The sequence below is a fragment of the Ciconia boyciana genome, chromosome 2, assembly GCF_034638445.1.
Source record: "Ciconia boyciana chromosome 2, ASM3463844v1, whole genome shotgun sequence".
In the NCBI taxonomy this organism is placed as follows: domain Eukaryota; kingdom Metazoa; phylum Chordata; class Aves; order Ciconiiformes; family Ciconiidae; genus Ciconia; species Ciconia boyciana.
The window spans coordinates 126,451,314-126,464,648 of record NC_132935.1 but is presented as its reverse complement, the minus strand read 5'-3'; the positions used below and the strand labels follow the sequence as shown (position 1 = coordinate 126,464,648).

The window sequence follows — 13,335 nt, the reverse complement described above, 5'->3', positions numbered from 1 at the left end:
GGGACTTAGTACACCACAGTCACAGTGATAACTTGCCTTACTAATTTAGTAGGTGCAAACTTAAGATTCAAATCATGGGCTCTTCCTGAAACTGGCAAAAGATTTTTTCGCTAGATATTATTCAGTAATACTCAGTAATGTTGGCAGTAAGCCAATCAATTGACTTCTGGCTAAACCAGCATGTTTCTCCTATCATAAACTCTTATTATCAACAAACAAACAAAAAAGCCCAGATTTACTCTGCTTTGTGGAAGTCCTGACATCTAGTCCCAGGAATTTCAGTGGTTAATAATGCGAACGCCACACTCAGATTACGACTGTACTGGGGAAGCCAGGATTCATATTGTTCAATGGCACCATCTTCAGTCAACTACAAAGCTGATTATTAACTGGCTTTAATAAGAAGTCATGTTCATCTGTCCTAAGTCAGGAAAAAACACGGTATCAGTGCTTCTGAACTTGCACAGTGTGGTGGTACAATCTCAGGAAATTTACTGTTGCAGAAGAAATATCAATGCGTCCCCCCAAAAAAGGGAAAATCTCTATACATTTTGTCTGCTGTAAACTGAGAAGAGAAAAATGGTGATGACATACGGTCACTTCTGGGAAAGTCTTGTCTTTGTTTATTTTTCTGAGAGGGCTGATTGGTTTTGTTTAATTATTTGTGAAGTAATTTGTAGATTCAGATTAATGTAAAAATACTTTTTCAGGTTGTTTCTTCATTTTGGAAATACCGAAATAGCTTGAGAAGACCAAATCATGCAGCATTCTGGCCATATAAATGCTCAGAAAGATCCCATAAATTAAATACCACTTCCCAAAGTCTGGAATTAATTTTTGCTGCTTTGAAAATAGTACTTACTGCCCAAATTCCTGATCTTTATTCATGCTTCAAAACTAAAAGTATTCAAAAAATACTTCAAAAATTTAACATGATAATAGAATTAGAGCCCATCCTCTTCTTAGGTGTTAGTATAGATATTTGTGGGAGCCTAATACCATAAATAAATGATGTAGTATGTTTATTCTTATCACCTGAAAGCCAATTTTAGCTCAAAATAAAATTATTGGAACATTTGTTTGTGAGGCAGAATTTTAGAAAATGCTTTTAGTTATATGTTTACCAGAAATGTATAGCTAATTGCCAGCCAGCTCCTCCCCATCTTCTTCTTCCTTTCCTCCTGTATGCATGCGTGCTTTCAAAATGGGACTCGTATATGTAGGCACCTTGTTCTTACAGTTAAGCGTAAGAGAACTGAATGAATCTGGATCCAAGAATAGCTTTTCCGTCCTTCCAAGGCTGACGACTATTTCACGGTTTGTGTTTCCTTTTCAGCTGACCCCCTGGTTGGAAGTATTGCCACTCAGTATATGACTAACAGAGCAGAGCACGACAGAATGGCCAGACAGTGGACCAAGCGATATGCCACATAGGAACCGACTCTAGGATTTGCTGGACCTGTGCAAGCACATTCACTAAGTGCATCAATAGCCCTTCCCTTCATTCTTATTTTTTATTAAATTTTGAACCATTTTGTGACAAAAGGTTGTCCTTACTTTCTTTTTGGTTTTATTTTTATTTTTATTTGTTTTGGGTTTTTTTGTTCTGTTAACTTGAAAGTTGTTTCCCTCAAATGTAGACAGGGAATTTTGGTTATCAGTGCAAAGAATGTTGGATCTGTAATAGTATAGAGCTTTGTCACAAAGCTTTGTATTAATGTGTGGGGTTTTTTTCTTTCATGTGGTTTTTGGGAAAACAAACAAATTCAGAATTATATCTCGTTTCTACTTAAATGTAGTGTTTAGGGTTATTTTTTTGTACTGAAGTCTTTAATGGTGGGTGCATGCTACTGGGAACAAGTTTTGTATAAAAGCTTAAAATCAAGAATCACTGTGCATTACTAAGACTGTGTTTATCACTAGCCTTCTGTTTCCCACACAAAAGGCTATTGCGTTGAACAAATTAATATGTATTTTGATTTACTTAAAAAAAAAAGTGCTTGTAAATTTCTTAGGGACCTGCCACTTTTGACTGTGGATCAGTTGATGTACACTTGTATTATTAAAGCACTCAATAAAACACTGTGGCTGATAAATGCACTTCTTGCAAGACAGTGCTTTTGCGTTTGTGCAGTATAGGCTGCATCGGCCTCACATAATACAACTGCAGGTTAAGAAACTATTTTAGACCTAAACTATTCATTTCTTCTCAACATTTTATTTCTTAACTTAGAATTTTTCATTGTGTATATCTTTCATACACAAACATCCCCCAAATTTTAAGGCCTTTCTTTTGCATGCCAGTGCTCAGCTCAGCTATTCTGAAGCCTCTTGCTGCATCTTTTATACTATGGCTTCACTATATCCATCTTGTTACATTTAAAATAGTTGGCTATAAAAATAGCCTTGCAGTGAAAGCAGAATATTGATGATGATTTTATACAGCAGGCCTCATTTTGCCTTTCTCCAAGCTCTTTAATTGTAAAAGCAACTGTTATTTAAAAAAATAAAAGAAGGTTTTCGATGGGAAAATTGAGCCCATTGCACCAATCATTCCCAGCACGTTCAATGGCAAGGGTATTTCTATTCAGATTTGACCTTCAGGCTAATTTTAGATATGCAGCCATAGAAGGAAAACTTCTACTTGGCTAAGGAAATGTGTGGGTGTTGTGATTTGAAAATATATACTGTGATGCTGATATCTAAATGTTCTTTGTGTTGCAAGGCATATTGGAAAATCCCTGTCTCATATAATTAAACGTTACAGATGCTATATACAGTGCTTGCCTGCCTTCTCCCCTCTCTCCTTGCCTCTTATGTTTAAAGAAGAGCCTACTTAAAGAACATACATTACAACAGGGACAGTATAAAGATACAGGGAGACCCAATCCCATTACACTCCAACGCAGTCCAACCGTCCTGAAAACTAAAGCAGTTAAGATGACACCATAGGGCCTCCACGCCAACCACTGCGCTGCTCAGCATTTCCAGGCTGATTAGTTTTTCTCTCAGCCATTTGCTAATAACTGAACAGACGTACAGCTTGGATCTACTGGTCCTCTGTCTGAAGAGAAGCTGAATGTTGACTTTGTTGTAGGCAGTATACAACTAACAGTGACTTTGTTGTAGGTAGTATATAACTAACAGTGACTTTGTTGTAGGTAGTATATAACTACTGCCCAAAGAACCACGGGGATCTCAAAGAAATAATCAGTCTCTTTTGATGAAAGCAAACAGAGAGTCTTCTGGTGTCTGTAGAAGCCAACTGTTTACAAGCCCAGCCATACAACATTTTGAGGCCAACAGATCCTAAATACAGATGTGAAAGAACAATAACAGTTCAAAAATAAAATAAACCAAAACCCAAAAACCAGACTTTTCTGAGCCAGAACACCTTCTTGGGACAACTGGTTTATGTGATTCCCTTGGAACTTGCTTCCACTATACAACTTGCTGCGAAGTACCACCAGGTCTGAAGGGAACCTTCCTGCTGTAAAAATACAATAAAGGGGTAAAAGGATTAAAAAGAACAACTGCATCTTGCCCAATACCGTAACTGCATTACTTCTCCTCTTATCCCATCTGCTGAAGAGATTCCTGCCATAAAAGACCTGTATCCCCTGAGACAGCAATTAAATTTCTTATGAATTACTTTAAGTGTCTGCCACACTGCAGCCTTTATTTACACTCAGCTGAGCAGAATGCAGTAATTTCCCAGGTACATTTTAAACCTGCTTGAAAAAGAAGTCTTTAATTCCTACTATCTTTTTTTTTTTTTTTTTTGCCAAAATATAAAGAAGATGTTATAAACAGAAGAGTCTATTGTACCTCTAATGAAGATGTAACTGAAAGACAGCTGAGATACCTTGGAGGAGGAATCGCAGAATTCTTAATAAATGTCTATTCTCAGTTCATCAGCTCTCGCTTGCCTTCCTTACTGATCAAAAGCTGCGCAGTTTGAATTTGCAGGTAAGTTGCCCTCTGTGTGATGCTGAACAGTGGCTTTGTCCTAGATAATATAAATCTACTGCCTTAAGAACCACAGGGATCTCAAAGAAATAATCAGAAAGGATCAACCCACGTTGATTAAAGCAGATGCAGAGTCTTCTGGCGTCTGCAGGAGCCAAATGTTTGCAAGTCTGGCCATAAAACATTCTCCTCTATTTGCAAATCTGCTCTATTTGCTTCCCAAGTAATTCTTTTTCTTCATCTGCTAAACCTGGGAAATATGAAGCGTTATTTGAAACCTGCTGTTGTCGCTGAGGAGAAATGATCCATCCCCAACAGAATTCAGTCTGCCAGCAGAGCGCCACTGAACAGTAATGTATTGGCATAGTCTCTTTTTCTCCTTTTCTTTTTCCTATATCTAGAAAATATTGCACATTATTCTGTCCCAACTTTGCTCTTCAGCTCCTCTGCAAATTTAGCAGATTCCTGCTTCCTCTTTTATGCCAAATCATCTAACTTGGTCTAGATGGTGAAGTCCACATGCTGCCCTCCTACAAATGGGTATGAAGATCATTCAAATGACTCACGCATAGTAAAACATATTCAATACCATACAGTTGTCCTAAAACAGCATATAAAGGCCATCACTTCAGCAAATCTCAGTATTTTCTCAAGGACACACAAATGCTAAAACTGGGTTTCGTTCTTTAAAGACTTCTCACAACTTTTCTGAATTCAGCTGCAATATCAAGTAAACAATATTTAATTACCAGTAACCCCAGCTAAATGTCAGTGTCCCATACCCTTTGAGTTCAACTCAGAAGAAGCAGAAGTCGGAGAACTCTCCAAACTGTGTTTAGTCATTCACTAATTATTGAAGTGGCCTGCACATCCCCCTGTCCAACTCACCAGCTGATTTCCCTCCCCAGAAAATTACAGAACAACATAGCTTAAATTAAGGTACCCAAAAAATCCTATATTTCCAGACAGCATTTCCAGACTGCTTCAGGAGTGAGTTTTAGCAGCTCATAACCCTTTTGATTACACGCATTGCAGGTGATTGCAGCCAAACAGTTAAAATCCATTAAAACCAGCTGCTGTGCCCTGAATAAGGCAGGAATAATTTCTCTTCAAAGGCATCTCTTCAGGTTTTCATATTGTGAGCTGCAGATGGATACGCAGTCATATCCCATGCCCAAACAACGGGCAGCAGCTCACAGCCCTTCTTCCCTGCTACCCTGTGCAGTGATACCCTGTAAGTATAAAAGATGAGCAGTCTTGGGCCCCATAAACCCCAAAATTGAACCCCTCTTCGAGGCCCTCTCAACCTTTTAAATTCTGGCCCAGTGCACGCGCTGGGCTTGGTGCATGCCCTGAGCTGCTCTTTCAGCATGTTGTTATAGCATGCTCCTTCTCGACGGCTGTCTTATCTCCATCATTAATCCCTCTGACTTACTCCCTCTCATTCACCCTTTCCTTTTCTCTGGCTGCTTTCTTCTGCTTGACTGATTCATTACTCCCAGCTGAGAGGCCACCCAAGATACTGATCCCAGTTCACGTAGCTCTTCCTGAAGTTGCCTGCGCATAGTATCTTCTTTGGCCCCCGAAGTACATGCCCAGAATGTGCCCCCAGGCCCCCTTCTGCTCCTTCTTGCCTGAGGCAGTGCCTACTGCAGCAGGAAAAGCAGAGGCGGCTCCGCTGGAGTACAAAGATGCCATGCGATGATTCAGACAGTGCAGCAACTCCTAGTTACTCCATCCCGAGCATTATCCTGGGGTCCATTTTCTCCTTTCCCGTTTGCAGAAACTTCTCTTGTCTCTGAAGTTGGATGTCTTGCCCCAGGCCCAATGCACTTGCCTGCATTTTGAGTTGGACAGACTAAAACAAGGACTCGGAGTAAAAATTCTGGCACTTCCAAAGTCCGACTGTCCAGCCTTGGCAGGCACGAGTCCTGCAGAGCCAGCTCTGCCTGCTGGTTTTCCATCCTCAGCTGCTCTTTCTTCTCTTCTCCTTTTCATTCCCTTTCGTTTCTGCTCCTATCCTTTCCTCCACAACATCAATACAAAATCTTGAAGCTTCCTTCTCCCCGCTTCCCTCACCTCAGTCACGGCTCTCTTCTTCCCCCAGTGCTAAGGAGACCATGTCACGTAACACGGGGCCTCCCAGAGCTGCTTGAAATCCCCTGATTTTTAGGTCTGAGAAGCAAGAAAGAGCTTTGGATGAATTAAGTGCTTCCTCATTGTGCCACGCCTGGCACTGGCTATAAACTAAATCACTTCTCCCACACACGTCATTAGCAGTAATGAAATCCGGGCTGGCCTGCCTCCTTAGCGTGACATCCATATGCAAATGCATTTCCTCAGCTCAAACGATCTGCTTGGGATGCCTCCAGCAGCCTCTCTCAGGCCACAACTGGAATATATTTGGGAACTACTATTTACCAGGAAGAGTTTTATGATACCTTTAAATCCATCATTCTGCACCCTAATTCCGCCATGAACTTTAATAGGGACCTGCAGCACTTCGGGATAATGAAAAGGCCAAAGCAAAAGATCCCTTTCATGTCAACTTTGATTGTGAAATAAAGTAGTCACAGGCTAATGGAAGGTTGAAATAAAGACAAGGCTACTAAGCCATCCTAATCCCTTGCCAGTCCTAAATTAGAAAAAGCCCACTTCACGTAACAGCTAAGTAAAAGCTATATTTACTTCTATAAGTTTTGCAGAACTGAATCAAACAACAAAAAAAAATCACTGTCCAGGTGTTCCAATAGTAAACGTGGATGGTCATATCATGCGTTTCAGGAGAGGCTTTCCAGGGAAATGCTTCCGCTGGGAAGAGCTTCCCAGCACCCTCATCTCCACCTCTGTTGGACTGCCCCTTGGCAGTCCCTTGGGAAACAAGGGCTGGAAACAAGCACCTCAGGTCATTCCTTATTGTCACTGCTCCTCAAATACACTCGCTCACAACAGGCATTTGTTGCTGCAGAATCGGTGCTGGGGTCCCCTTTTGTGTCGCTGAGGACCTTGGGGTCAAGAAAAACAAAGGGTCACACTTCGGTTTCTGTGAAATGCCTCCTTTCTTTGCAGTTGACTCATAGCCTTTGTAAGGCCCTGAATGGAGTCTCTTCACATGAATGGAGCTCCTACCACACAGATTTCAATGCAGCCCCACTCCTTTCTCCACTTGTGAGAAATGGGGCAAAGAAAGTGCCCATTGCGCTTTGGAAACACCTTGCTTGTATCAAAGCTGAACTGCGCTCTTGCCCACCTTCAAAGGCTTCCCACTTACATTTCTCAGACACTTCTCACTTATAAGAGCCTTTCTCTAGCAATCGCTCCTCAACACCAAGGACCTGCAAAAATCCTGCTTCCTGCCTCCTTTGGACCACATCCAACCTTCATCGCTGCTCTTTCTCTGCTGCTCCCCAGTTCTTAAATCTGCAAATCTGCTTCTTCACTCAGGCTTCAGTGACTCAACCCCCTTGCTAAGCCTACCAACACCCCAAACACCAAAGTCACCTCTGCTTCAGGCTCCTGGCAGCCCATCGCTGTCTCACCACGGTGTGCTGACATCTCACTGAGGAAGGGAAAGCCCACCCCAGCACCTGAAATTGCTGCTGTCTTCACAAAACGAGGGCTGAAAACCCACTTTATGGTCATTCATTTGAAAGAGCAGTTAATGCTCTCGGTGCTCAGCACGCACTTACACTAAGGAACAAATATTCTCTGCAGGTCTCGGGGTCTCAGTGCACAACAGCACTCTCCGTTGGTCTTCTAGGAGGAGTATTGTAGGTAGAAGCAAAATGGTTGGTATTAAATGCCTTGAACATTACTTATCTAATAAATTGAATGAAACTTTCCCAAAAATCTGTGTGCAGTGGGAACTTCATCATCGTTTTCACAGGAAAATAACTGTGTGAACTAAAGTCTCCAGTTTTCCTGTTCTGCTTCATTACGTATTGTCCACCCACTAACTCTTGCTGCAGTTTTAAAAGAAAATCTTCCTGAAATCTACTTAGAATTTAAATCCTTGTTGCAAAGCAGCAAAGAATAATCAAAACGTGCTCTGTCATATCGAGGTAATCTAATCAGAAAGACTCATGGAGTTATTTATACACATACATTTTTATGATAATTTAATAATTGATAGGCTTAAAGGAATAATCTCATTCTCTTCTATTTCATAATATACATCACGAAATACTATATTTCATTACTGTGTAAACTTGCCATTTTATCTATTTAAAATAAAAACAGATTTGAATAACTTTAATCAATAGTTTTCTAGTGGAAGAAGACTCTATTACGTGTGTTGTATAGTACTGCGTGGACTAGCTTGTCTTAAAAAACATAATCCTGTTTGTAACTTTTTTCTTTCAATTTTTATGAAAGATTGAGAAAAGTCTGCAAACAAAAAATGACAGCAGTCACTTGAGCCCTGCTGATGTGCCGGCTGGAGCTGTTAGGCATAATAACTCCGTTTAATTTTAAAAGAAAGAGTGACACTGAAACTCTGGAGGCAGAAGGACAAGAGATGCAGTCAAACCCCAAGAGGAAATGAAAAGAAAAATAATTACAGAAATAAACCCTGCACTCATGCGCTACAAATTTCCTCCAGCAATCTCTACATGCTGCAGCATCCCCCTTAGGTCAAAATGCACTCTGCTAGCTGCAGGATGCTGAACTGTTTGAGGAAACATACTGCTGCACCTCGTCCAGATCCGACAGCTTCATGTGGGTCTCTCTCCGTGCCAGGCTCCCGGTTGTGAATGGGAACAGGTAACCCCGGGGAGTCGGCATGTTAAATGGCAAAGCCAAGGGAGCTGTGCCTTCTTCCTTGCTCCTGGTCCCACGAGGGCAACCCCCTAACAGGGGGGCTTCCCTCTCCTCCTAATCTCACTCATCAGACGCTGTTGGGCCTGGGCCTGCGCCTGCCTGGCGACATTCGGCAGCGGTTCCGCCAACGCTGCAATGATGCAAAACTAGCAAGAGGAGGACATGAGGTTGTGCCTGGAGGGTGATGCTGTTCTTCCTCTGCAGCTGAGGCACCCAGTGCCTGCTTTAAATCCAGCTTGCAGCTCGCTCGGGGCAGAGCCCCCAGCTTGTCCCCCCCTGCAGAAACCCCTGCTCCCAGGGGCTGAGGGGACCAGTCCTCCGTCCCCTCCTCCCCCACTCATGTCCAGCCCCCCTGCTGCTGCTCAGGCCCCCAGGAGGTACCACCACTCCTCTGGCATGTTCAAATTCAACCTAACACAGAAACAGAAGGATTTTTCTGGAATTCAGAAGCCACGCATAGAGCCAAAACTGCCAGTAGAGAATGCTCTCCCGTACGACAGATCTTCACTCAAGGACAGGACTATCACCCCTCCACCCCAGCAGCATCGCTTAATGTTCACAGCACAGCTTTGGCAATGGCGGGCCTTGAGAAGCAATGTTAGGAAACTCTTCCTGGGGTTTTTTGGTGACAAGAGTTTTCCTGTCTTTTTCAAGAAAACCACGTCACACGCTGTCTCTATGCGTACGTCCTTTCCTCTCCTCTTCCCACCCCCACTGCCTCCCCACTGCTGTGCCCCCAGGAGCCCGGTGGGCTGAGCCTGGGAGCCTGCATGTGGATCTAGAGGTGATTTTTTTGAAGAAGTGGGGAAGATGTAATCAGTAACGAGAAAAATATTGAGAAGCAGAAAGCTTCCTCCCTCCGGAGCCCGCCCAATGTGTGCAGTGACCGCAGTGGCACGAGCTGAGGCACGGTGACGCTTACCCCGACAGCTGGACCTTATTTGTGAAGGACGTACCCTGCCTTTTCTTAGGTTGTATCAAGCCAATGGATGAATGTATTTTGAAGGGTAATGCTGCATGTGTTCTTATTTATAAATCCCTCTCCTATATTATTTTAAGCCAGGCTCAGGGTGGCAGGAGAGGGGATGATGGCTGACCGCAGCCCTATGACCCTCACCCCAGGCCCTTATTCATCCCGCTGCTGCCTCCAGGACTTGCATACAGAGCAATGCGGCGCTGGAGGAGAGGCAACACAGAGGGCCAGGGCAGAGGTGCTGAGGAGGAAAAACTCACTGTCATGGGATCCAGCTTAAAAATCACACACCAGCCCACCTGAGGTTGGCGTGTATATATATATACACACACACACATATATACCTGATGTGTATGTATATATATGTGATATATGTATATTGATGCATGTTTTATACATATACATGGGCCTACTTTGGACACGCATTGGCATCTCCAGGACTGAAGAAAAGGGTTTGGTTCAACCTCCAAGTGCCCCCAGCAACGAGGTGGTGGGTGCGAGCGTGACCACCCGCAGTGCCACCCGCAAGGGTGCTTCCAGCACTGCAGAAGGTAAAATAAACAACATTAACGGGAACTGATGGTAAGGCACTTAGTAATTAAAAAAAAAAAAAGGGGAGAATGTCAGCAGAAAGCTTCTGTAGATCTAGCAGAAGTAAACTTATCCAAATGAGTGAATTAAGGATCAAAATGTCACCTTGGAGTCATAAATGAATATCCCAAAGTACAGAGCAGCTCTTCCCTGTCTAGCATTGCATTACACCTTGGCAAAACAGGAACAAGCCACTTCTGCTAGACACATAGTACACAGCCCTGAAATGTATGGACTTGCCTTGTTCCAGCAGGAGGCGGGGGCGGAGACCTATTAAAATGTTAGTTGCTCATGGACAACTAATTCATACATGTTGTTATACAGCCTAATTAGAATTATTAAAATTATTAGAAATATTTAAAGCTGCTAAAGTAAAATCACTCCGCAGGCTGAACTCCTTAACACCAAATACTTGTCTTTTAAAGGCCTGTTCCTCCAAATAAGCATTCCTGCTCCCAGAAAGCAGCAAAGCCCATCAGCAATGGAGAAAAAAAAAAATCTCTAGATCTTTATTAAATCCTTTGGGAAAAGTAAAATATATTAAAGTTAATAATTCTCTAGGGAAGTGGTAAGGTGATAGCTCATGGTTGAGATGTCTTCCCTTAGTCCCTACAGCGGCTCTCACACTGCTCCACCTGCCTGAGCAGGGGGGACCATCCACAAGACCTATGCAGAGTCTCAACCAACCTGTCCCATGGTTAAATTCATGCACTGTGAGTTATACACAGTTTGTAGATCTGCACAACTGCCCTTCATCCACAAAGCTGAGCATGTGAAGACTTTTTTCAGAATCAAGACATTTTATAGGGTAGGTAGTTTTGCCTGGGGGGAAGATTTCAGTAGTATTTTGTATCGAAACTAATGTAAAACTCAGCAGAAAAAAAAAGTATTAAATAACTACTTATCTGTGTCTCCAATCCTCCAAATATTTATACATGTACCTGTATTTCTTGCACATATATGAGATCTCTCTAATGCATCTGCTTCAGCTAGCCAAATAACTTTTCTCCAGGATATTGTTTTTCCTTTACACTTATTTGTTTTTAAAGTATTTTGCTTGTTAAAGTGCCTACCCTCAGTATGGGTCTGCTTTAATTTCACAGAAGTACTTAAAAAATAGTCCTCCATGGATTTGCCACTCAAATGTTGCAGCATTGAAAATCTGAATATAAAACACCGTATAAACCTAAATGAAATTGCCCTACAGGAATTTATTTTTATTGTCTCAGCTGATAGAAAAACAAAACATAAAAAGCATACTGGAAAGTAAATTCAATTAAGTGCTAGTAATCTGAGGTGTCATTAGTAGCATAAGCAAAGAGAGGTTTTGATTTACTACGTGTTGTGTTCAGCCTGGCTCTGGTGCTCTGAGCAGCTCCGCTCTGCCAGGAGGAAGGAACCTGGCAGCGGAGGAGTGAGCTGCAGAGATTTTCAGTGGCCTGTCCTCGAGGGCCGATGCCCACCACCGGCAGCCCCCGAGGTGGGAGCTGGAGGGGGAGCGGGTAGAGGGTAAGGCATCCTGTGCTCACCGAGTCAGGCACAGGAGACTACCTAAAAAGTTGGGTGCTGGAGCAACAGTTAGAGCCAGGGGAAGTAGGACTTTTACTTGAGGTTAAGGAAAGCTGCCTAATGGCATGATTCCCTTTCTATTTATTGGAATTTGGCTGTAAGAAAGAAGCTCTTTTTTATTCTTTTTTTTCTTTCTTTAGACTGACTCTCTGAGCTTAAATGTGTGCTTGTTCTTCCTGAGTTGACTCCAATTAAAACCGTGTATTCTCAACAGTGTCACCAGGAGTCGTGGGCTTGTGTGCCTCGGGCCGCCTTAGAGGGCATCGTGCTGAAGGAGGGATACCTTTTGCCACTCGGGAGATGCTGCAGCTGTCTTTTAATTCAAATTTAATTCAAATTTGGGGGATGTCTTCCTGCTGAGAGGTGGCCGCAGGAGGGGCAGCCAGCTCTGCCCCGCTCTTGCCTTCCTCCTACGCTTGTCCGGGAGGCGACTTACTGTGGGTACCAACGCTTCTGACCTCTCATGTGGCGGAGGGGAAAAAAGAGAAAGGATTATGAATCATTTTGTGTATGAGGCTTTTTGCAAAATAAAAAGCTGGTTTATTCCAGTAACCGAAGCCTCGGGAGGTGCCTCGGCTCTTAGATGACAGTTGATAAAACCGTAGGATTTATTTTCTGTTTCAGCTGAAAGCTGATGGTAAGTGGGAGGGATTTATGCGCCGCTTAAAGGACACCCCCAGAAAGTGTGAGAGACCTGCAAAGCGCCGTAGCTTTTAAATCTGAATTAAAAGAGAGCTGACCATTAGGAGATAATGGTGGCCCTGAATCATCTTCAGTTCTTGTGTAAATGATCCTCTGCCTCGACACTTCTCACTCAATTATGGTGAACTCATTAAAAGATGGACTACGTTGTCAGTCATTGTAACAACTTTAGTTTTCTGATCTCTTCCACTTAATTGTTTTATTGGACTCCAAAAATAAAGTATACCATCACAGCTGTGGAGGTATATACATTGTTGTCGTGGTTTAACCCCAGCTGGCAACTGAGCACCACGCAGCCGCTCGCTCACTCCCCCCTGGTGGGATGGGGGAGAGAATCAGAAGAGTAAAAGTGAGAAAACTCCTGGGTTGAGATAAAGACAGTTTAATAGGGAAAGCAAAAGCCGCGCACGCAAGCAAAGCAAAGCAAGGAATTCATTCACTCCTTCCCATGGGCAGGCAGGTGCTCAGCCATCTCCAGGAAAGCAGGGCTCCATCACGCGTAATGGTTACTTGGGAAGACAAACGCCATTACTCCGAACGTCCCCCCCTTCCTTCTTCTTCTTCCCCCAGCTGTATATGCTGAGCATGATGCCATATGGTATGGAATAGCCCTTTGGTCAGTTTGGATCAGCTATCCTGGCTGTGCCCCCTCCCAGCTTCTCCTGCACCTGGCAGAGCATGGGAAGCTGAGAAGTCCTTGCCTAGTGCAGCAA

General features: G+C 43.1%; 1 protein-coding gene across 2 annotated transcripts in view; it reads left to right on the top strand.

Moving 5' to 3' along the window:
* Nucleotides 1–2,711, top strand: part of LOC140648257 (ubiquitin-conjugating enzyme E2 E2) — a 223,993-nt gene extending 221,282 nt beyond the window's left edge. Inside the window, exon 6 of one of the 2 annotated variants that reach the window (XM_072853996.1) lies at nucleotides 1,337–2,711. In XM_072853996.1, coding sequence (XP_072710097.1) covers nucleotides 1,337–1,434 — 98 coding nt within the window. In that variant the 3' untranslated portion in view covers nucleotides 1,435–2,711. The remainder of the gene's footprint in view (nucleotides 1–1,336) is intronic. The other variant, XM_072853995.1, reaches the window with a different exon arrangement.
* The last annotated feature ends 10,624 nt before the right edge of the window (nucleotides 2,712–13,335 follow it).